We start from the raw sequence: 22,777 nt of genomic DNA on the forward strand, positions 1-22,777 counted from the left end.
ATTAGGTTAAGTTGAGGTTTTCATTACAAAAGACAGTAACAATTTTTGTATTGTTCATTGAAGTCTCTTCATTACTCATTTGAGCTACAACTCTATGAAAATACAATGTACTATACATATAAAATGCATTTTAGCAGACGGACACGAGGCACAAATCTTTTAGTACTTCTACATTGTGATAAACCAAAAACAAAAATTTTTCTGGGATTAATTGCAGCCAGGGCTCTACAGATTAAATCCAGGCCAAAGTTGTGTCACGAGTGATTCAGCTCACAGAAGAGCTGTATGTGCCTTGATGAGTAACAATGACAGTAGTTCAGCTGAGGAAAGCTAGAAAGAATTCAAATGCATTTCATGAATCTATAGATTAGGAATTACCACTAATATACTGAACAAAAATATAAATGTGTAATCATGTGCTGAAATAAAAAATCCCAGGTATGTTTCATACTCACAAAAAGCTTAATTATCTCAATTTTCATGCACAAAAATGTTTGTCTGTGTTAGGGAGCATTTCTACCTTGCCAAAATAGTACATCCACCTGACAGGTGTGACATATCAAGAAGCTGATTAAACAGCATGATCATTATTTAACTAGGCAAGTCAGTTAAGACCAAATTCTTATTTTACAATGATAGCCAAACTCCCCTAACCCAGAAGACGCTGGCCCAATTGTCCTCCACCTTATGGGACTCCCGATCACGGCCGGTTGTGATACAGCCTGGGATCGAATCAGGGTCTGTAGTGACGCCTCTAGCACTGATATGCAATGCCTTAGACCGCTGTGCCACTCGGGAGCCCAAGGATCTGATGGGAGATCACAGGTGCACCTTGTGCTGGGGACCATAAAAGGCCACTTTAAAATGTGCAGTTTTGTCACAACACAATGCCACAGATGAAGCGTCAAGTTTTGAGGGAACGTGCAATTGGTATGCTGACTGCAGGAATGCCCACCAGAGCTGTTGGCAGAGTTGTTGGCGGTCTCACAACCGCAGACCACGCCAGCCCAGGACCTCCACATCCAGCTTCTTCACCTGCGGGATCATTTGAGACCAGCCACCCAGACAGCTGATGAAATGGAGGAGTATTTCTGTCTGTAATAAAGCCCTTTTGAGAGGATAAACTCATTCTGACTGGCTGGTTCTGGCTCCCCAGTGGGTGGTCCTAAGCCTTCCCAGGCCCACCCATGGCTGCACCCCTGCCCAGTCATGTGAAATCCATAGATTAGGGCCTAATGAATTTATTTCAATTGAATGATTTCCTTATATGAACTGTAACTCAGTAAAATCTTTGAATTTGTTGCATTTTGAATTTATATTATTATTCAGTATTTATATTTTAACACTCCTGGTTGTCTACAGTCGACAGCTAACTCACCATGGCATTCTACCAAATAATTTGACTGAAATCTGGACAGAGACACAATCATGCCTCAGTAAATCTTGGTGGCATGAGTCTGCTGGTGCATCTTGAGGTGATATGACTGTTTGAATCCTTTGCCACACTCTGAACACAGGTAGGGTTTCTCTCCTGTGTGGGTTCTCAGGTGTCTCTTCAGACGGTTGGCGCTGAGAAAGCTCTTGTCACAATGGGTGCAGGAGTAAGGCCGTACCCCTGTGTGGTAGCGCAGGTGAATGGTCAGGTAGCAGGACTGGGTGAACTGCTTCCCGCAGTGGGAGCACTGGAACGGCTTGTGGCCCGTGTGGAAGCGCTCATGCTTTAGAAGCTCCGCATGGGAGAAAAACCCTTTGCCACAATCGGAGCACAGGAACGGTCTCTCCCCCGAGTGGGTTAGCTCGTGCCTGGTCAGTGTGGCCTTGTACACAAAGGTCTTGTCGCACTGCGAGCAGCTGAACACGTTCTCCCTGGTGTGGCAGCGTTCGTGTTTCTTCATGTTCCTCTCCCTCTTGAAGCTCTTCCCACAGAATGAGCACATGAAAGGCATTTCTTGGGAGTGGATCTTCATGTGACTTACCAGCCCTCCCTTGTAGAGGAAACCCTTTCCACACTGCTTGCACTGGTGTGGCCTCTCTTTCAGGTGGGTGCGCTGGTGTGCGGTCAGAGCAGCCTTGTAGGCAAAGTTCTTGCCACAGCTGCAGACATGCAACCTCTCCTCTTGGTGTGTGAGCAGGTGCCTGTTAAGGTACGTACTACTGCTGAATCCCAAGTCACACCTTGGGCATTTGTAAGAGAGCTCAGCCTCGGTGGCGTTCTCCGTGTGAGTCCGGAGGTGTCTGACCAGCGCAGACTTCCAGGAGAACCGCCGGTCGCATTCCGAACACCGATACACACCGTTCTCCATGTGGTTCTTCTTGTGCTCTGTGTACGCTGACAAGGACTTGAAGTTCTGCCCACAGATCAGACAGTCATGCTTGCGCCCATCCTTGTGTGTCTGTCCGTGCCTCTCCAGTGACTGCTTGAAGGAGAAGCGGCGTCCGCACTGAGGGCACACGTATGGGCGCTCGCCGGTGTGGACGCGCCGATGGTATCTCAGTAAGGACTGAAACTTGTAGCTGCTGTTACAGTCTGGGCAATCATAGTGTCCCGCTTGGCCTGTTTGGTGAGGAGCAGACGGAGCGTCTTCCTGCGCTTCCCCCGAGTGGTTCGTCTCAATGTGCTGCTGGACGGACGCCTCGTCTGAGTTGATGAATGGACACCACCCTGAAGGACCAACAAAGTATAAGTGAAAACCTGATGGATTCAATAAGGGCAGGATACAAACAATTGTTTAAGCAATGTATGTAGGTAACCACTCAACAGACCAAACAATTACACACTTATGCAAAACTAATAAGGTAATACAAGCACCTGTATCTCCTTCCTTTGTTGAGACCACTGGTGAGCCATAGGAGTGTTCCTCACTGTTGAAGATAAACAGGTAGAGGGCAATTCCAAGGTAACAGAGTGACACAGACTCAGATTTTTCACTTTAAAATGTATGTCAAACAAACACCAATGATTGCGAAGTTAAACAAACCATACAACTATGCACAAGGACAACATTGAACAATTTCCACAGAGAATTGTACAAGGATACATTTACTTGAAAAACAGTAGTTTGGTAACAGAATGACAGTTTGTGCTGTCTGTTAATAAACTAAATGTTTTGTTTGACATACATTTTAAAGTAAAAACATCGGAGTCTCAGTGTCACTCTGTTACCGTGGAATTGCCCGCCTAGACCATTAAAGCCATGAGATGACAGTTGAGTTCACTTAAAATACCAAACTTGTTATTTAACCTTAAAATGTCTGCGTCGATCTACTTTACCTCTTAAAATGCAATGGTCTGAAACCCTGGGGGTTCATCAAGCTTCCATCCGTCCTCTTTGGGGTGGCGACCTTTCCCTTGAGCTTCTGCAGGTTCACCATCTGCACCTTCAAGGTCGGTTTTGTTTTCCTACCACTGGTACGGACCGTGACAAGTGTTACAACCTTGTCCAGAAGTCCAGGCACCAACACTGCAGGCTCAGATGAAGTGGACTGACCCGCTCCTTCCTGTGGATTGTGACAGGATTTCCCTCCATCCTCCAACACCGGGTCTGTTTCAGGGGGTTCGATAGCCACCTCTCCTACAATCTCTTTAATCCCTATATCCTCTTTCTCAGACTTCAGGCTTTTTGTAAGTTCCTGCGTTTTGACCTCAGTGCCCTCTGTGTGAGCCTTCAGGTGTCTCACCATGGCCGACGCCCAGTTGAACTTCCTGTGGCACTGTGAGCACTGGTAAGCGCCTTGCTCCATATGGCTCTTCTTGTGCTCTGTGCGGGCTGACAAGGACTGAAAGGTCTCCCCACAGATTAAACAGTCGTAAACGCGCCCATCCTTATGTGTCTGTTTGTGCCTGTCCAGAGACTGCCTGAAGGAGAAACACCGTCCACACAGATGGCACACATACGGGCGCTCTCCTGTATGGATAACCTGATGAGCTATTAGTGCAGAGGCAAACTTGAAGCTCTTCTCACAGACAGAGCAGATGTGGGGCCCAGAGGATGTTTGGTGATGGGAGGATGCTGGGTCATTCTCAGCTTCTTCTAGATGTGAGTTGCTCTCCAAGTCCCCCTCTTCATGGTCCTCCATCACTTTCTCCTCTTCCTCCACTTCTTCAGCGGGCGTTTCTTTAGGCTCTTCTTCCTTGTCCTCCATGGTCTGTCCTTCGTCATCGTTCCCATCCTCCACCTCCTCCTGACTCAAACCTAGTTCAACCTCTTCATAATCAGTCAGAGTTACAATTTCCACATCGAAGTCATCCACAAACTCCTCCAAGGGTTCTGACTGGTTGTCACAGGTGGTCTGCTCAGTGCTGATCATGGTTCTACTGTGTGGCGGGATGGAGAGAGAGGACAGGATGAAGTCGCCCATGGCGCAGGGGGGTACTGTTCAAAGAGAGGATGCTACAATTAAAGTCAATCCATTTGGATGAATGCCATGTTCAGTTTTAAAACTGCACGGATACATTTGCTACGTGTCACCCACCATGTTGCTCCAAATGTCCAAGACGTTTATGGTGCTGGAGAAGACTCTTCAGATCTGCTGGATGAGATATAACATGGGCACAATCATCCAAGACTGAGGGGGCAGTACCGAGCCATGCCATTGTCTGGGGGATAGATCAAATAATAGATATGTATCTACTGAATATTCCACTTCACATGGTTCCTTGCACAGTTTAATTGATCTGGTACAGCACAATGATTATTAAACAGTAGGTGTGAATAGAAGGTATTCTTTCCCTCACCTGTGCGAGGTCAGGGGTCGGTAACAGTTGAACCAATCTGGACAGGAACTCCCACAGTAGAGTCTGCAGCTCGATGTCATATTGTGGTCCATACTCCACTGGGAATATCTCCTGAGGGACACAGATGAGGAAGAAAACCCCTCCACATGATTTAATATACAGGTAAATGCAATGCAAAACACTTTACTTCATTGACCTGTAAATCCAATGCAAGAGGACATGTGTTCTGTGAAGTCTCACTGTGAAAAAATGCTCTCTCTCATCAGGGTCTTTAAGCAGGGTCTGGACCAGCTCCAGAAAATGAGTCTCTGACGACTCCACCTCTGTGTCACTTACCTGTAGGATACATCAAACAAGGACACATTTGTCCAACATACAGTGTATCTATAGCAGTGCATTTCACTCCAGTCTACTCCTCCAGGAAGAAGGTATTCATTGACGATCAACTTACATCATTACTGAAGTGGGTAAGTGGTTGAATCATGTACAGCTGGGTTAAGATGACCTGAGGTTCTACAGGATGCTCACTGCGACACAACTCCAGAATGTGCTGCAATAACACATACCCCATGCACCGTTATTCATTAGTTATATAGTTATAGTACGTCAGACTGTTACCATGGTCACCCCATGGCTTTTCAGTCTGAAAAAGTCACCCTAAAAAAATATGCAGTAGTCTCTACAAGCCAGAATGTTGAATAAAATGACATTTACACTCAATTTACCGGTTGTCCGTGCTGTTGTCCTTTTGGCAGTAGAAAATAAAGATAATATTTCCACGGTTTGTATTTTCTATCTCCTGACGCATTGCACATGATGCACAATATGCAAACAATAGCCGAACGTAACCAAACGTTGTCGACCGAGGCACGTCCACTTCGCAATCAGCTGGAAGCGCATGTGATATACTACAAATGAAAAGTTGTCAACGTTTGGTCACGCTCGGCCATTGTTTAGATATTGTGCACGTGTTTACGTCCCATGCATCAGTATTGAAAACGTATACGGAGAACTGAAAGTCGGGCTAATAACACCTCCCTGTGGATATTTTCTCACCGATGACCTCCGACATAAGGATAAAAATCAGCAGACAACAGGTAAAGTTTGTCTAAATGAAGTTTATTCAACATTCTGACTTGTAAAAGGACTGTTTTGAAATGAGTGTGCCTACACGAAACTACATCTTCCACTCTCGGATTCTAAAAGGACTGTCTTGAAATGAGTGTGCCTACACAAAACTACATCTTCCACTCTCGGATTCTAAAAGGACTGTTTTGAAATGAGTGTGCCTACACAAAACCACATCTTCCACTCTCGGATTCTAAAAGGAATACACAAGGTCTCTATATATGCCTCTACACTCACTCATTAGGGTTGTAACACTCACCCTTGCTCGCAATCCCAAAATAAGTTGGGCCCTGTGCCTATAGATCAGCAACTCAGGGACCATCTCTGTCACCAGGGAGACAAACTCTGCCAGCATTGCATAATTCATGGCATCTCGCTGTTGCACCACCTGCCATATGGACGCGGACATAAGCTGAATGGGTGGAACCAAGAGGCAGAGGGAGAGGAGAGGGAGACCTAAAACAGCATGGGAAAATGAATAATAAGGTTGCAATCAGAACATCAAACGCATACACTGTATATACAAAAGTATGTGGACACCCCTTCAAATTAGTGGATTTGGGTATTTCAGCTAAACCAGTTGCTGACAGATGTATAAAATCTAGCACACAGCCATGCAATCTTCATAGACAAACATTTTCAGTAGAATAGCCTTACTGAAGAGCTCAGTGACTTTCAAAGTGGCACCGTCATAGAACGGCAACATTCCAACAAGTCAGTTTGTCAAATTTCTGCCCTGCTAGAGCTGCCCCAGTCAACTGTAAGTGTTGTTATTGTGAAGTGGAAACTCTAGGAGCAACAACAGCTCAGCCGCAAAGTGGTAGGCCACACAAGCTCACAGAACGCGACCGTTGAGTGCTGAAGCGCGTAGCTCGTACAATTTGTCGGTCCTCGGTTGCAACACTCACTATAGAGTTCAAAACTGCCTCTGGAAGCAATGTCAGCACAAGAGCTGTTTGTCGGGAGCTTCGTGAAATGGGTTTCCATGGCCGAGCAACCACACACAAGCCTAAGGTCACCATGTGCAATGCCAAGCTTCAGCTGGAGTGGTGTAACGCTTGCCGCCATTGGACTCTGGAGCGTTCTCTGGAATGATGAATCACGCTTCACCATCTGGTAGTCCAACGACGAATCTGGGTTTGGCGGAGTCCAGGAGAACGCTACCTGTCCGAATGCATAGTGCCAACTATAAAGTTTGGTGGAGGAGGAATAATGATCTGGGGTTGTTTTTCCATGCTAGACCCCTTAGTTCCAGTGAAGGGACATCTTAACACTACAGCATACAATGACATTCTAGACGATTCTGTCCTTTCAACTTTGTGGCAAAAATTTGGGGAAGGACCTTTCCTGTTTCAGCATGACAATGCCCCCGTGCACATAGCGAGATCCATAGAGAAATGGTTTGTCGAGATCGGTCTGTAAAGAACTTGACTAGCCTGCCCTGAGCCCTGACCTCAACGAACACCTCTGGGATGAATTGGAACGCCGACTGAGAGCCAGGCCTAATCGCCCAACATCAGTGCCCAACCTCACTAATGCTCATGTGGCCGAATGAAAGCCAGCCCCCGCAGCAATTTTCCAACATCTAGTGGAAAGTCTTCACAGGATATCTAGTGGAGGCTGTTGTTATAGCAGCAAAAGGGGGACCAACCCCATATTAATGCCCATGACTTTTCAATGTTCCACGAGCAGGTGTCCACAAACTTTGTCATGTGTTGTACCTTCATTGGCTTGGAAAGAGTATTTCAAAAGAACATTGTAAACAATTTTAAAATCAATCTGCAACATAGCTAGTGCATTATCTGAAATGGTTAAATAACGTTTCACAACAGTCTTGTGTAATTGAATGTAGCTTATGCATCTTAATTATGGGTACTGGGGCATATTCAGTGGAGCAAATGTTCATAATTGTTGTAGAAATACGTGAGTACTGCTTGTGTCCTGTGGACTTCATTTTTGACTGCAAACAGGCTGTGAACATGGTGTCTTGCCGAACATACCCCAAAATAACTCAAGTAGCAAATAGTATATGCAGCGGCTGGCATATTTGCATGGTCATTTATTAGATACAGCCTACCTGCATTGTCCGCTGCCGAAAATTCAGAGTCCATTTTGTCGCGTGGGCCAAATGCTGACTGTTGTTACAAAAGTTAGATGGAGGATCCCGTTAGACGACGGGATTTAATGCATCGGTTCCTTCCTGAACGCTACAGATTGTAGCAAATAATGTTGTGAACACTACGTTTGCTTTGTCTACGAATGTTTTACTAATAGTAAACCAGTTAATAACATGCTTGTAGCCACGAACGACAAGCAATCCGGAAGTGATCCTGGAATTACTGCGCGTCACAAAGGACCTGTCATCGGAAATGCATCGGATAGTTCACCTAGGAATGATTTAACCGGCATCCAACAGATCTTCTGCACAAAGCTACCCAAAGCCTATTGTTTTCACGACATGGGCCTAACCTGTACCCCCCGCCCAATTGATTTCATTTTAATTACTGGTATGTGTGTCAGAGAGACAGAGGGCTACAAAGTGGAACAAAATGTTTTGTGCTGGGAACTGTAAAGACAAGGAGACAAGTTGGCATCCACCTAAGGCTGGTTCATTACCGTAACAGAACATTTTTACTCATCTTTGACATTCTTCAAAAGTTATTGACAAACATTTTAATTTACCAGCTCTTCTAATAGACCAGCTACTGATTGACTAATTGGATGATCATAGCACTTATTTTAGTTTTACAATCAAATAAAATAAGTCAAGGACATGATTGAGTTGCAACTCCCTTTGATTAGACAAAATAATTGACAGCTATATTTCAATGGCCATGAGCCAGACTGACAAGATTTATTATTTTAGAGATCTAATGGTGTTGAAAGACCTTCCTTGACAGAGACATTGTAGAATATAATAGCTGTGAAGGTAAATTTACTTTAATTGTGTCTGCCATTTTTGCCAATTGTGCTGCTGCCCTTACTTCACGCTTGGTTGGAATTTTCTCCAAAGTCTGAGCTCTGGCCTGCCTCTGACCCCGAGTGGTTCTCCATGTGTTTCTTCAGTTTGGACGAGGTGGGAAAGTTTTTCATACACTGGTTACAGACAAATGTCTGCACCCCTGTATGAAAGCGTTTGTGTCGTGCCAAGTCTGACGAACTCCTAAACTTCAGCTGACAATCAGGGCAGGGGTAAGGGCGTTCCCCGGTGTGAATGCGGATGTGTAGTTGTACCTCTGCGGGGGTGAGAAATGTCTTCCCACAGTGGACGCAGGGGAATGGTCTTTCCCCTGTGTGTATGAGATGGTGCCTGGTCAAAGCGTATGGTTTGGTGAATCCTTTCCCACAGTAAGAGCAAGGGTAAGGGCGCACGCCGGTGTGGGAGATGATATGTTCCTGTTGGGATTTTTTGCTCTTAAACCTCTTGTCACACTGATTGCAAGCGTACGGTCTCTCATCAGTGTGGGAGCGGTGGTGCTTGGACAGCTCCCCCTGGGACAGAAAGCTCTTCCCACACTGAGAGCAGAGGAAGGGTCTCTCCCCGGTGTGCATTCTCTCATGTCTGCTCAGGATGGATATCAATGTGAACCTCTTGGGACAGTAGGAGCACTGGAAAGGCCTCTCGCCCGTGTGAACTATTTGGTGTTTCTTGAGCAGGAAGAGGAAGGAAAAGCATCTCCCACACTGGTTGCACTGGTGCGGTCGCTCGCCGCTGTGGGAGAACATGTGCCTCTTCACATCAGCTTTGCGCGTATAGCTCTTGTCGCAGTGCGGGCACTTGAACTGCCGCTTGACCAGGTGGGTCTGCCGGTGTTGGGAGCGAGCCAGCAGGGAGTGGAAGCTTTCGCCACACTGCTGGCAGATGTACTGGAGGCTGGTCCCGTGGCTCTTCCTGTGCTCCAGCAACTCAGAGGAGGAGGGGAAGCTCTTGCCACAGATGGAGCAGAGGTGGGGCAGGTCGCTCTCGCCCAGGTGGGAACTTCTGTGGTGGGCTGTCAGAGAGCGGAGGTTGGCAAAGGAGCTCCCGCACTGCTGGCAGGGGAAAGAGATGGATGTCCCACCATGTTTCTTCTCATGCTTGGTCAGGTCCCACGAATGCTGGAAGGTCCTGTCGCATTGAGAGCAGTGGAAAGGTCTCTCACCCGTGTGGGTGAGCTGGTGTCTCCTCACATCGGAGGAGCGAGTGAAGAGTCTACCGCACGTGGCGCATGTGTGGGACTTATGGTAGCCTTTTGCCTTCGTGGGAATCCCAGCATTTCCGGTTTGATTCTCAGAGTTTTCGGTTATTAAAGTTTTTGAAGAAAGGAGAGGTTTGATTGATGTGAATATCTGGCCAGTGTTGTCAGGACATGGTGAAACCTCTGCTCTGTTTTTCCCAGACACATTGGGCTTGTTGTACTCCTCTGTGTGAATGCTTTGCATGTGGAGGTGAAGGCTCTTTTCCTCCAGACTGTGGTAGGCACACTTCGGGCAGGTAAAGGGGGTCACCTTGTCAGATCCACCTAGGAGACAGAAGTCAGACAAGGCATGTTTTATTTGCATGGCTTGGGAATTAAATAAAGGGCATGCTCATTGAAAAATATATTGAGACCACACAATGAAAGACATACAATACATCTTCCAAACATTCATATTTTTTTCCACATTTTGGTCCCTCAGTTGTTGCTACTGTAAATATGTACAGTTGAAGTCAGAAGTTTACATACACCGTAGCCAAATACATTAAAACTCAGGTTTCACAATTCCTGACATTTAATCCTAGTAAAAATTCCCTGTCTTAGGTCAGTTAGGATCACCACTTTATTTTAAGAATGTGAAATGTCAGAATAATAGTAGAGAATGACAGTCCCAGTGGGTCAGAAGTTTACATAAGGCATTGCCTTTAAAATTGTTTAAGTTGGGTCAAACGTTTTGGGTAGCCTTCCACAAGCTTCCCACAATAAGTTGGGTGAATTTTGGCCCATTCCTCCTGACAGAGCTGGTGTAACTGAGTCGGGTTTGTAGGCCTCCTTGCTCGCACAAGCTTTTTCAGTTCTGCCCACACATTTTCTATAGGATTGAGGTCAGGGCTTTGTGATGGCCACTCCAATACCTTGACTTTGTTGTCCTTAAGCCATTTTGCCACAACTTTGGAAGTATGCTTGGAATCATTGTCCATTTAGAAGACCCATTTGCAACCAAGCTTTAACTTCCTGACTGATGTCTTGAGATGTTGCTTCAATATAACCACACAATTGTCCTACTTCATGATGCCATCTATTTTGTCAAGTGTACCAGTTCCTCCTGCAGCAAAGCACCCCCACAACATGATGCTGCCACCCCTGTGTTTCACAGTTAGGATGGTGTTCTTAAGCTTGCAGCCTCTCCCTTTTTCCTCCAAACATAACGATGGTCATTATGGCCAAACAGTTCTATTTTTGTGTCATCAGATCAGAGGACATTTCTCCAAAAAGTACGATCTTTGTGCCCATGTGCAGTTTACAAACCATAGTCTGGCTTTTGGCGGTTTTGGAGCAGTGGCTTCTTCCTTGCTGAGCAGCCTTTCAGGTTATGTCGATATAGGACCCGTTTTACTGTGGATATAGATACTTTTGTACCCGTTTCCTCCAGCATCTTCACAAGATCCTTTGCTGTTGTTCTGGGATTGATTTCCACTTTTCACACCAAAGTACGTTCATCTCTAGGAGACAGAACGCGTCTCCTTCCTGAGCGGTATGACGGCTGCGTGGTCCCATAGTGTTTATACTTGCGTACTATTGTATGTACAGACGAACGTGGTACCTTCAGGCATTTGGAAATTGCTCCCAAGGATGAACCAGACTTGTGGAGGTCTACAATTTTTGGCTGGGCTGATTTCTTTGGATTTTCCCATGATGTCAAGCAAAGAGACACTGCGTTTGAAGATAGGCCTTGAAATACATCCACAGGTACACCTCCAGCTTCAAAAGCTGTGACATCATTTTCTGGAATTTTCCAAACTGTTTAAAGGCACAGTCAACTTAGTGTATGTAAACTTCTGACCCACTGGAATTGTGATACACTGAATTATAAGTGAAATAATCTGTCTGTAAACAATTGTTGGCAAAATTACTTGTGTCATGCACGAAGTAGATGTCCTAACCGGCTTGCCAAAACTATAGTTTGCTAACAGGAAATTTGTGGAGTGGTTGAAAAATGAGTTAATGACTCCAACCTAAGTGTGTGTAAATTTCTGACTTCACTGTATATAACCATTTCCCTGATGACTGTCAGAATAGTCACTATCAGAATAGTTGGAGAGATCATTATTACCGGCTTCTCTTCCCCTGGGTGAGATGACATAAACCATGCTTGAGGCCTCACCGTTGTTCCTGTGATTAAAAACGAAAACAAAAATATCACTAATTTGATGACAAAATGGCAGATTCCTTTTTAAATGACAGTACTCCTATTCTCTAATCATCACTCATACTTGTTCTCAGTGTTCTTTTTCCTCCTCCAAGTTCTTGGCGTCTTCGACTGCAGCCGTGTAGACCGCCTCACATTTGACGTCGCAGGTTGTTGGGTTTGAAAGTTGACCACTTGGGACGTGTCCTTCCCTTCCTGGTTCCCACATACAATCACAGTCTCCGATTGGCCGTCCTGATCTGCCACCACCTCATCTTGGACATCTTTTTTGACTGCTACAGTCTCTGTCCCAGTTCCAATGTCTTCACTGATATTAACGGCTTCATCTGCTTGCTCCACCGGAACACTCACTGTGTCCATCTCTTCCTCGGCTGCACTCATCTCCTCCCCCACGTAGCCATATTCTTCAACGACTGTCATCTCCAGATTCATATCCTCAGCTTTAAGTTCAACCACCTCCTCCCGCAGTGGAGAGGCGTTTGACGGTACGTATTCCTCGTTCATTGTCTCTACAATCTCTTCTTCCACCTCTGTTCCAACCTCCACTTCAGTGTAAACTGTTACTACTACCGCATCAGTGTCCTCTAAAGACATGGGGCCCAGCACGTCTGCCGAGTTATGTGACGACTCTGACCGGATGACAAAAGTGGTCGGCTCAGTGGTGACCACCATTTTAGGGGTGGACAGAGAGGAGAGGATGCTGTCGCCCATGGAGGAGGAGAGAGCAGCTGAACGAGAGAAGACAAGAACTGTGTCATAAAAAGACCTGTGAGTTTTAAACAGTACTGTGCTACAAAACGTTGCATCATGATTTGGTAATCATTACAGGAGACTTACAAGGTTCTTTTAAATGTCCAAAACTGTTATGGTGCTGGAGAATGAGGTTCAGATTCTCTGGGGTAGACTGCATACACTCCTCCAGGACTGAAGGGGCAGAGCTGAGCCATGTCGCGGTCTGAAAGGGAATGTCTTTTAGAAATGCATTTTATATTCAATCACCGTAGCCTAAAGAATTGTGTTCGTCTTCCAAAAATGTACTATTCCTAACCTGTGCTAGATTTATGCATCATCCAATATCAGAAAGGCTAAATTGCCAGAAGCTATAAATGCCACAATGCTCAATACCTGCTTGAGGTCTGGTACTGGAAACAGTTGTTCCAGTCTGGAGAGGAACTCCCATGTTAACGTCTGTACCGCTGTGTCATAATGTCGGCCATATTGTTCCGGGAACACCTCCTGTTGGGGGAACATTATTTCAATGGAGGCAAGGCGATGGATTGTAACTTCAAGTACTTTTTTTCCTGAAGGCCTGGACGAGTAACTTTTCCCGGGCGTGACACTCCCATTGTTTTCAGTAAAACCTTGGCGTAAGCAGCGCGGTCCTGCAAGAGGCTCACAGCGCAGAGTGTAAAATTACCTGAAAGAAGCACTCCCTCTCGATTGGGTCCTTCAGCAGTGATTGGACAAGCACCACAAAATTTGATTCAGATGCTTCCACCTCTGCGTCTCTGTACTGCAAGACAGTAAACAGATACAATCATCTCATCACATAGTGGCTGTGTGCACTCAAATCCACTTGGAAAACAACCAAGTTCTGTTCTAAAAGGACTATAGCCCACTTACTCCTGTGCATCCTGGAGTAACAGTGGGCATGCTGTCCAGGTAAGGTTGAATGGTTTGAGGGTCGGCAGGGCCTCGGCACAGCTCCAGAACCAACTGAATCACACAGTAGAAACAAGTATTAACTGTGGTACAAACCTGTAGCTGGAGAAACCATGTCATTGTCATCTCTCAATCAACTCAGGTGGGGAGTACCCATTCATAGGATTGCAGACAGTTACATAATGTATAGAACAGACCCAATTCTCTACTCATCATCATAGGTATATAAATATATTTCATTTGCGCTTTTCAGGGCTCTCCAGCCAACTGAATAACCCTATGCCCCCTGACTCATCTCTCACCCGTGCTCTCAGACCTAGAATGAGCTGAGCTCTATGTCTGTGGCTCAGCAGCTCTGGAATGGCCTCTGTCACCAGAGTCACAAACTCCTCCAACTTCTCATAGTGCCTCACATCTCTTTGCTGAGCCACCTGCCACATGGCAGCAGACAGGAGCCGCAAGGGTGGAACCAGGAGGTGCAGAGAAGAAAGACTGAGAACTGGATCTGAAATGTAGGTGTACAAATTGACAAACATTCAATCAGAAGTCAGAACACTGTTCAAAATATATACAGTAGTAATATATCATTATGTCTGTCAGCTAATGATGCGGACAATTTCTCATCTCGTCGTTACAGGATGGGGCTCCATAGAATAGAAGCATCAGAGATTAGCCTTTGTCAGGATTAATTTGCATTAAGCAATAACTTTACTATTCAAATTGTCTTTACTTTAAATTGATAGCTAGTTAGATAGGATTACAAGCACACTTGACTTAACAATGCAGTCATAACCGATTTTAGCCGAGGATCAACTGATAGACTATGCCACTTTTTACATGAGGCTTTTGATATTAGTTCTGCAGATATTAGCTAGCATGGTAACGTTATCTAGAAGTTATTTTATTACACACCATTGACGTCTTTAGATAGTCCACATGCATCCATGGCTATAAATATACGTATGTAAAAGCGCAGAATAATTTGAAAACAAAATGATTTGACTGCTCCCCAACGAGCGAAGTAACATCGATCTACTTCCCCAAAACTTCCGGTACCAAGACTGGACTCAATTTTCGTTCCGCCTGTACCTTTTCCAAAATATTAGTCATAGAAAAGAATAAGCTCTCCAAGCTGCCGGCCTACATTACTACTAACATGGCTCTGTTAGATTTTAGTTGATTTCCTTTTGAAAAATATTGTAGCCTACCGCAAGACAAAAAAAAGCAACGTTACTTTTATTACCTTTATTGCCTAATGAATACTCCTTTAAAGATATAGAAGTTTTGCCTCTGGGGGTGCTGATGAGCCAACATGTGTCCCTTAGAAAAGGAATTACTGTATCGTCTATTGACCCGAGATAGCAGATTGATTCATATTATGTATATCAGCCATAAAGACAACACTCGAGCCTACATTTGAGAATAAATATTTTCCCTCATTGTTGAACATAAGAGTAGAGGCCTGGCACTCGCCTCTCATCAACCAGCCTGTGTACCGGTAGCAACTGTCCTCTTCATTCTGCAAAGGAAGGTGTGCAATACTTCTCTCTTTTTTAATGTCAACACAAGGTGAGTAATCTAAATAAAAGAATATACCCTTTGATGTATGATTCCTGGCAGCAAAAAGCACATCTCAAATATACAATCAAGTTCCAAGCTGTGACAGAATTAACAATTCACAGTATGAGGCTCAACTCTTGTTGTTACAGGCCTCTAATACAAATGGCCTGTCTTACTTTACATTCCAAAAAACAACATGAATAGCAATGACACACCAATATCCTCAACAAACAGCCTCAACTGCTGCATGAGTTCGCTCGTGTGTACGCAGAAGATGCAATCTGTTGTAAGCCTTCCCACATTCAGTACACACGTATGGCTTCTCTCCCGTGTGGCTGAGCATGTGTCTCTTCAGTGGAGTGGTGCTGTTATAGCGATTTCCACACACGCTGCAGGAGTAGGGCTTCTCTCCTGTGTGTATGCGCTTATGTACTGTAAGATAGCAGGACTGGGTAAAACTCTTCCCACACTGCTCACATTTGAATGGTCGTTCTCCAGTGTGGTAACGCTGATGTTTCACCACTTCGGAGTAAGTTAAGAAACTTTTACCGCACTGAGAGCACATATGTGGCCTCTCCCCTGTATGCATGCGATTATGCCTGGTCAGATCAGTCGACTTGGAAAATCTCTTCCCACACTGTGAGCAGGGGAAAGGACGCTCCCCTGTATGAGTCTGTAAGTGTTTCTTTAAAAACCGATTGGCCTTGAAAGTCTTTCCACACTCGAGACAAGGGAAGGGTCTCTCCTCTGAGTGACACTGAAGGTGTTTTGACAATTCACCAGAGGACAGAAATCTTTTTCCACAGTCAGGGCAAAGAAAGGGTCTCTCTCCTGTGTGAATTCTCTCATGTCTAGTCAAGATCTGTAGTTGTGTGAATCTCTTTGGACAATGAGAGCACTGGTAAGGCCGCTCACCTGTATGAGTTCTCTGGTGTTTGATCAAGTTCGATAGCCTTGAGAAATTTTTAGGACAATGGGAACACAGAAATGAACCCTCTTCCTTATGAGCATTCAAATAGTGTTGCCTAAGACAAACTAGCTGCGTGAAGTTAATTTTGCATATTGAACACTGGAATGGTCGCGCGCCATTGTGCATTTGCATGTGTTTTGTGAGGGCATCAGAGTTTTGACATTTCTTCAAACACTGGTTGCACTGCAGCGGGTCACCACCGGAGTGAATCAGCTGGTGTCGCTTCATTTGGGATATCTGACTGAAAGACATGTCACATTCTGGACATTTGTGTTCACCCTCTTCGCTGGGACACTGCTCACTCTCAAGGCCTGCTGGGAGGTTTAACTTGATCGCAAAGTCATCAGAGACTGGCGACTCTGCTAAATGAGCCACACTGCAGTGTGTCTTTAGATCTTCCTCCCGATCGAAGCCCTCTCCACACGCGCAGCACTGGAACGGCCTTGACCCTAGGCCCTTTCGCTGGTGTCTTTTCAAGTCGAAGGAGTACTGGAAAGTCTTCCCACATTGGATGCACCTGTAAGGCCGCTCCCCAGTGTGGGATCTCTGGTGTCTCCTCATATCTGTCGCTCGAGAGAAGGTCTTTCCACACACAGAGCATGTTTTGGAGTGTGATGTATGCCTGCCAGACTTCCCCAGTGTGTGGGGAATGTCTGAGAGACATGGGTTCAGAGGGGTGCTGCTGGAAGACCCTGGAGGGGTTTCTGTTTCATTTTCTCCAGCAGCAAGCATCCTTCTGTACTCCTCTGGGTGAAGCGCTTTAAGGTGTTGCCGGAGGTTCACCTCGTCGGCATGGTTAAAAGAGCACTGAGAGCAGGCGAAGACCAGAGAGGGAGCCTCCACCGTCCCACCTGCAGGGGAACAGAGAAAGGAGAATACTGTATATTTAGAAAGTTATCAAAAATTATAATCCAACTTATTCTAAACCAGGCATCTGGATCATATTCAACATTGCCAAATCTATTCAATTAAAATGATGAAACATTCAGAGAATTCTAACGATATCCAAGTGTACTTATAGTACCATAGAAACCTTGTGTTGATATAACATTGCAAACCTTTATTTCCATTCATTGTGGAGCTGTCAGAAGTGGCGCTGAGGTCTTCAGAGTCTTCCCTAAAGATAGCGATAAAGCACAATTGATGTCCAATGACACTGCACTTGATTGATTTTATTTGACAGTTTAACAAAGCCATAGAAAGTACAAACATTTTTAAAACGTGACAGGGATAACACAATGAAGTCAATGACACATTTCCATTGTGATCCTTTTAAAGTAAATGGTGAAATTGCTTTAAAACCCTAAGTCCCCTCCCACCCCTCCTTCTTACCTTGGGTCTGGAGACCGGTATAAAGGGACACCCCAGGTCCCATTAGCCTCCTCCAATGCCTTGAGCTGCCCTCCATTGGGACCTCTTGATCCCACTGTCTTCATCTGGAGTCTTGTGTTTCTTCTCAATGGTTGAGAGGGGGAGGACATTTGGAGAGGCAGGACACTGACGTCCAGTCTCTGGAACCCTAATGTGGGTTTTTGGTGCAGACAGGATGGGACCAGTTCTGGCTGGTTCATTACTTGTTGTGGCGTACATTGGGAACTTCCTTGATCCGTGACAGTTTGGGGGACATAACCAGCTTCATTTCTCTCCTGCTCGTCCTTCTCAAGCCCCTCCTCTGTGAAATCATTTTCTTCATGTGGGTTCTCATTGTGGTTGGACGGTCTGTCAATTGTATTCTCTGCACATATAGGCCCAACTAACTCCGGATGTTCAACATGCTCCACCTCCTCATAAATAATTTCCACCTCTCTATTCATTGACTCCAGATCCACACACACATCCCCCACCTCTGCGCAGAAAACGGCTTCCTCTATGTTCATGGCACTGGTTTTCTCTGAAACAAGCGCAGCGTCTCCGTTAGGATGCCCCACTTCCTCACAAATAACCTCCACTTCTCCCTCTTGACGTTCTTCCTCGCTTGCATTGGCTACCATCTCCCGCTCTTCCCCATTCAAGTCAGCCTGACTGTCTCTTTGGTTCTGTGACTCAGTCTTCTCTATACTAAACTCCCTTTCCTCTCTGGTGTATGTACAGGTCCCCAGCTCCACTTCTGCATACTCAGTCACTACTACAGACTCTGTTTCCATCTCTTCACCATATAAGGCTGGGTCCATACAACCATCCATCAACTCTGATTGGATCTCTGTTTCTGTCTTTCTAGTGGCCACCACCACTACCGGAGTGAGAGACAGAGAGGAGAAGATGCAGTCGCCAGCAGCGGAGGAAGAAGTTGCTGATTGAGAGGTAAAAGGAGACAATTACAGTGAGATGTTATTTATTTTAATAAACTGCTGGGATATGAATAAAGGGGGAATGTTACAATCCTAAAAGCATTTCCTTGAATCATTCAAATGTAACAATTTGCATACCTCCTTTACTAATTCTGGATTTTTGTTTTTTTTAAGTGGTTTACCATTGGTGTCCAAATATCCTAGTTCTCTATGATGTTGCAGTAGAGTCTTCAACTGCAGAGGCTGAGATAGAGAGTTGACACACTCTTCCAAGACAGAGGGTCCAGCATTGAGCCAAGACACTGTCTACGAGATGGGGAGCACACATTAATATAATATGCAATCAATCAAAATCGGTCCAGTTGTTCTTAAATAAAATATTCTAAATGCCCATTATCTTAAATAAAATGCTCCAAGATGTCTCATGTCTAATACATATACTGAGTAACCAATGCAATGTTTTGTGAAGAGTGCTGCAGTGAGATGAGATGTGTCAGCATGTTAATTCATCGTGGGCATTATGACATGAAAGAAAGATGCAGACATTCTTTATGCAAACATTCAAACAAGACAACTTTATTCACAAGCTCATGCTTGATAACGGAGGTCTGAGGAGTGGTCTAATGACGAGGTTCTGCCTGAGTACCTGTTTGAGGTCTGGTACTGGAAGGAGCTGCTCCAGCCTGGAGAGAAACTCCCACATTAATCCTTGCAGGGCAGAGTCATACTTGGGTCCATAGTCTACAGGAAACACTTCCTAATGGGAGAGATGAAAAAGACAGGGGGGGGGGGGTCAATTATTTGGCTGGCTACTTTTCACATAGAATTTTTCTTTCAAATATTAAATGTAGCCTAAGAACATGAAGCGGTAGGTTTATTATCACAAAAAAACATAGAAAATGTAGCCTAGATACTACTGGTTTCATCTGTTTTGTTATACCAATGTTGACGGACCATACAAATGTTCACACTTTGGTGTTTAAAAAAACATATACTGACCTGGAAGAAATGTTCCCTCTCAACTGGGTCTTGGATAAGAGTTTGTACCAGTGCAAGGAAATTTGATTTAGAGGCTTCTGCTTCTGCACAACAAAACTGGGGAAATAACATCTTGAATAAATGTACTGTAATTCTGACAAGATCGAGTGAGAGAACATCATTACAGAGGATTGAGGAATATCTTAAGACTCACGTCTGGATCCCCCGGATGTGATCTTGCAGCGTGGATCCTGTCCAGATGGCTCTGAAGTCCTGCTGTCTGCTCCGTGCGGCACAACTCCAAAACCAACTGGGGGGAAAAAAACAGATTAATCCTACAAGAACACTGTTGGGTGAACAACTTGGCCTAACCTTTCTCTTCAAATATTCCATTACCTGTTGTTTCATGAATAAAATAGAATTCCTTGCAACTCATTACTAAATTAACCATGTTCTTTTCAAGTCACATGACAAATCTGGATATATAGATTTTGTGGTTTTCATTCCTGGTCCTTTTGGACAGTGAAAAATGTGTGCGTGTGGGCGCTACGACAGAGTCAAAGTTACTGCAAATAATCATCACCTCGGTCTCTCACCTTTGCTCGTAAGCCCAACATGAGCTGGGTTCTCTGTCTGAAACTGAGCAGCTCTGGAACCGTCTCTGTAGCAAATGTCACAAACTCTTCCAGCTTCCCGTATCCCATTATATCCCCTCGTTGGGCCACTTGCCACATCGCTGCAGAAAACAGCCGCAGCGGTGGGATGAACAGGCGCAGGGCAGGTAGAGGAAAAGATAACCCTATGAATGAACATATCGCAGGCAGTAAGCAGCTGCACTGACTGGGCTAAACAAGAGCACACATTGCTAGGCTATGACTAGAAAGAGGAAAACATTGATACTACTTGCTATAGCTAACTACGCATTGCATTTTAAATAGATTATGTCTGAATGCAGATCGCATAAAAGCGATCACAAATGGAAATATGCATCGATTTCATACAGTTACACCATAAGTAGCTAGCTACAGGGCTACAATTGGAAAGTTGGCTTGCTAGCTGGAACCCCTGCCTGCTCTGCTTCTGTCTGGTGGAAGCTCTCAATCAGTTCCCTGCGACAACTATAAACGTACCCGTATTCACCACCGGCTCCGTTAAATTCCTATAATCCATTATTATCAGTCACAGGGACGTCCTAAACTAAACCCAAGCAATCATTGATTCATTTGGCTGAAATATCTGTTTACCTGGAAGTTATTCTTTTTTTTCTCATTTTGCAGGAAGTCGCTTAAAAAAACATTAGTTCCGGTTTATATTCGCCTTCAGAATAAAAGTTACGATCATGGGAAACGCTATATCACAGATTGAACAATGAGACAGGTACTGGATGTATAAATATGAAGCATCCGCTTGGCCTTTCCACTCGGAAGCCCACTGACGGGCAATGGGAGAAGATGGAACGAGATGGATTTTGGCCTACATTCTCAACATTTTCTCATTAATGAAACATTTGATCTCAATACAGTTTTCTGTTCCCAAAACTAAAATATGTTATGAATAGAGTGGTCTAAGTTTTGTCTAAGTTTTTTTAAAGCGCGTTATTTAGGAGTGAAAAGTCGAATTGAGTTATTGCACACGTGCATTTCAGAGTAGGCGTTCCCTAACGGATATATGCAGATGTTTGCTAGAACGGGCCAATAGGATCTCGCTCTCTCGTGCTTGGCTCTGCCCACCTCCTTGCTTGTTCTTCCTACGAAAACTCATCTGTTCCCATTGGAAACTACAGGCTGTGGTCTATCTTGGTTTAGTTATACAAATCTCTGGCTATATCGTCTCTAGTAATCAGTGAATCATCTCACAGATGCTAATATAATGCAATAAACTCCTCTGATGTTGCCAAAAAAAGTGAATTTAATTCAAATGACAAAATCATATACAGCACGTTTCATACAATATTAAAATAAAGGTTAATAAAAGAAATGTAACCATACAAATAAAGAGTGCATTCTTAATGAAAAGTTCAGCTATCACAGAAAAAACAATACTTGAAGTATTGGACTGGATATACCCACTATGATAAGTAGCTTAAAGGAAAATTACACCCAAAAACGATCTTTAAAAAAAAATGTAATTAGTCCATTGATGATGTTTCGCTTGTCAGGAATCAAGATTTTAAGATATGTAACTTTTAAAGTGCATTCGGAAAGTATTCAGAGCCCTTGACTTTTTCCACATTTTATGTTACAACCTACACAATACCGAAGGTTACATATGTAACCACGGTTATGTGAGCTATTTGGATCACTCCAATATATTGGTATCACTCCACGGCGGAGGGATACATCCGAGGTGAGGATTAACAGATTTACTCCTGTGTACACCTGTGTCACGGCTGGGGTCCGCTCTTATATATATATATATATATATATATTCGAACCCATGGCTGTGACATGCGTTCTCTACATCATTTTTTGAGGCGACTCTAGCACCGTAGAGGATTGGAGTGATCCAAATAGCTCACATAACCGTGGTTACATGCATAACTTTCGTTATATTTGACTATATTGGATCCCTCCAATATATTGGTATACCTGACCAGCCTGCGGCGAAATCCCAGTGCGGGACCGAGACGCAGGGGCCGTCAATGTGGAAGGGGAGGCCAGGACCGCTGAACCAACCGCAGAGGGAGGTGCCACATTTACCTGATAGTACTTAGCAAAACGTGCATGAGGACAAAGCAGACAAAGAGCTGGTCTGTTGTTCTAACTGACCGTGTCCCCTCCACATAGGCAGCCAGTGCCCTCACAGGGCACAACATGCCGGAGGGAGGCCCAGAATCCCCCGCCACTGCCGGGGGGTCGTAAGCAGACAGGATAAAAGTTATGTTCACATGCCTGTCTGATAGAACCTTCGGGAGGAATAAAGGGTTGGGGCGGTGAGATGTACTTCTCCCCCCTGGGTCCATCCAGTAGCACTCAGAACTTACTGAAAGAGCATGGAGCTCACCCACCCTCTTCATGGTAGTAATCGCTACCAAGAAGCCACCTTCATAGAGAGGTGTTTCAGGTAGGC

The 22,777-nt window shown here is 44.7% G+C and overlaps 3 protein-coding genes and 1 long non-coding RNA gene across 11 annotated transcripts; 1 reads left to right on the plus strand and 3 right to left on the minus strand.

The window, feature by feature from the left end:
- Positions 1–42: 42 nt before the first annotated feature.
- Positions 43–8,206, minus strand: si:dkey-14k9.3 (C2H2-type zinc finger protein). Of its 2 annotated transcripts, XM_036945177.1 has the most exons (10): positions 7,941–8,206; positions 6,123–6,319; positions 5,187–5,285; positions 4,976–5,071; positions 4,736–4,846; positions 4,474–4,597; positions 3,272–4,373; positions 3,121–3,156; positions 2,810–2,862; positions 43–2,662 (listed from the first exon to the last, which is right to left on the minus strand). In XM_036945177.1, the coding sequence occupies exons 1-10, from the start codon at positions 7,972–7,974 to the stop codon at positions 1,434–1,436; spliced, it is 3,081 nt and encodes a 1,026-aa protein (XP_036801072.1). In that variant the 5' UTR covers positions 7,975–8,206; the 3' UTR covers positions 43–1,433. The 2 variants fall into 2 exon arrangements, with proteins under 2 accessions (XP_036801072.1, XP_036801073.1); XM_036945178.1 differs by lacking the exon at positions 3,121–3,156 and having other exon boundaries at positions 7,941–8,204.
- Positions 8,207–8,450: 244 nt separating this feature from the next.
- LOC110515225 (zinc finger protein 93) lies at positions 8,451–15,503 on the minus strand. Of its 4 annotated transcripts, none has more exons than XM_036945182.1 (9): positions 15,386–15,503; positions 14,326–14,417; positions 13,874–13,966; positions 13,668–13,763; positions 13,376–13,486; positions 13,088–13,205; positions 12,315–12,978; positions 12,155–12,213; positions 8,451–10,365 (listed from the first exon to the last, which is right to left on the minus strand). In XM_036945182.1, exons 1-9 carry the CDS (start codon positions 15,390–15,392, stop codon positions 8,849–8,851), a joined length of 2,757 nt encoding a protein of 918 aa, XP_036801077.1. In that variant the 5' UTR covers positions 15,393–15,503; the 3' UTR covers positions 8,451–8,848. The 4 variants fall into 4 exon arrangements, with proteins under 4 accessions (XP_036801077.1, XP_036801075.1, XP_036801076.1 ...); XM_036945180.1 differs by having other exon boundaries at positions 14,215–14,417; XM_036945181.1 differs by lacking the exon at positions 15,386–15,503 and adding an exon at positions 14,825–14,992.
- LOC110490632 (zinc finger protein 135) lies at positions 15,143–21,153 on the minus strand. 4 transcript variants are annotated; one of them, XM_036945175.1, is made up of 9 exons: positions 20,953–21,153; positions 20,305–20,507; positions 19,923–20,018; positions 19,730–19,825; positions 19,377–19,487; positions 18,913–19,036; positions 17,775–18,732; positions 17,501–17,559; positions 15,143–17,293 (listed from the first exon to the last, which is right to left on the minus strand). In XM_036945175.1, the coding sequence occupies exons 2-9, from the start codon at positions 20,440–20,442 to the stop codon at positions 15,696–15,698; spliced, it is 3,180 nt and encodes a 1,059-aa protein (XP_036801070.1). In that variant the 5' UTR covers positions 20,443–20,507; positions 20,953–21,153; the 3' UTR covers positions 15,143–15,695. The 4 variants fall into 4 exon arrangements, with proteins under 4 accessions (XP_036801070.1, XP_021419773.1, XP_021419772.1 ...); XM_021564098.2 differs by having other exon boundaries at positions 20,305–20,444; positions 20,839–21,131; XM_021564097.2 differs by having other exon boundaries at positions 20,839–21,130.
- Positions 15,356–19,179, plus strand: LOC110490670. The gene is made up of 3 exons (XR_002468737.2): positions 15,356–15,481; positions 18,661–18,743; positions 18,905–19,179. It is a non-coding gene; the product is annotated as an uncharacterized LOC110490670 (long non-coding RNA).
- Positions 21,154–22,777: the final 1,624 nt, after the last annotated feature.

This window comes from Oncorhynchus mykiss, chromosome 15 (assembly GCF_013265735.2).
Source record: "Oncorhynchus mykiss isolate Arlee chromosome 15, USDA_OmykA_1.1, whole genome shotgun sequence".
In the NCBI taxonomy this organism is placed as follows: domain Eukaryota; kingdom Metazoa; phylum Chordata; class Actinopteri; order Salmoniformes; family Salmonidae; genus Oncorhynchus; species Oncorhynchus mykiss.

What these genes read in the sequence shown, in the direction of transcription:
- si:dkey-14k9.3 (XM_036945177.1), bottom strand. Translation starts at nt 7,974, where the DNA reads ATGGACTCTGAATTTTCGGCAGCGGACAATGCAG. An exon ending in TTTTGGGATTGCGAGCAAGG is followed by an intron (nt 5,286 to 6,122) that starts GTGAGTGTTACA and finishes GTGTTATTGCAG; the next exon opens with CACATTCTGGAGTTGTGTCG. An exon ending in TTACCCACTTCAGTAATGAT is followed by an intron (nt 5,072 to 5,186) that starts GTAAGTTGATCG and finishes TGTATCCTACAG; the next exon opens with GTAAGTGACACAGAGGTGGA.
- LOC110515225 (XM_036945179.1), bottom strand. Translation starts at nt 14,858, where the DNA reads ATGGATGCATGTGGACTATCTAAAGACGTCAATG. An exon ending in TTCTAGGTCTGAGAGCACGG is followed by an intron (nt 13,967 to 14,214) that starts GTGAGAGATGAG and finishes TGTGTGATTCAG; the next exon opens with TTGGTTCTGGAGCTGTGCCG. An exon ending in TTACTCCAGGATGCACAGGA is followed by an intron (nt 13,764 to 13,873) that starts GTAAGTGGGCTA and finishes ACTGTCTTGCAG; the next exon opens with TACAGAGACGCAGAGGTGGA.
- LOC110490632 (XM_021564097.2), bottom strand. Translation starts at nt 20,878, where the DNA reads ATGGATTATAGGAATTTAACGGAGCCGGTGGTGAATACGG. An exon ending in TGTTGGGCTTACGAGCAAAG is followed by an intron (nt 20,019 to 20,304) that starts GTGAGAGACCGA and finishes TTTTCCCCCCAG; the next exon opens with TTGGTTTTGGAGTTGTGCCG. An exon ending in TACCGGTCTCCAGACCCAAG is followed by an intron (nt 17,560 to 17,774) that starts GTAAGAAGGAGG and finishes CGCTATCTTTAG; the next exon opens with GGAAGACTCTGAAGACCTCA.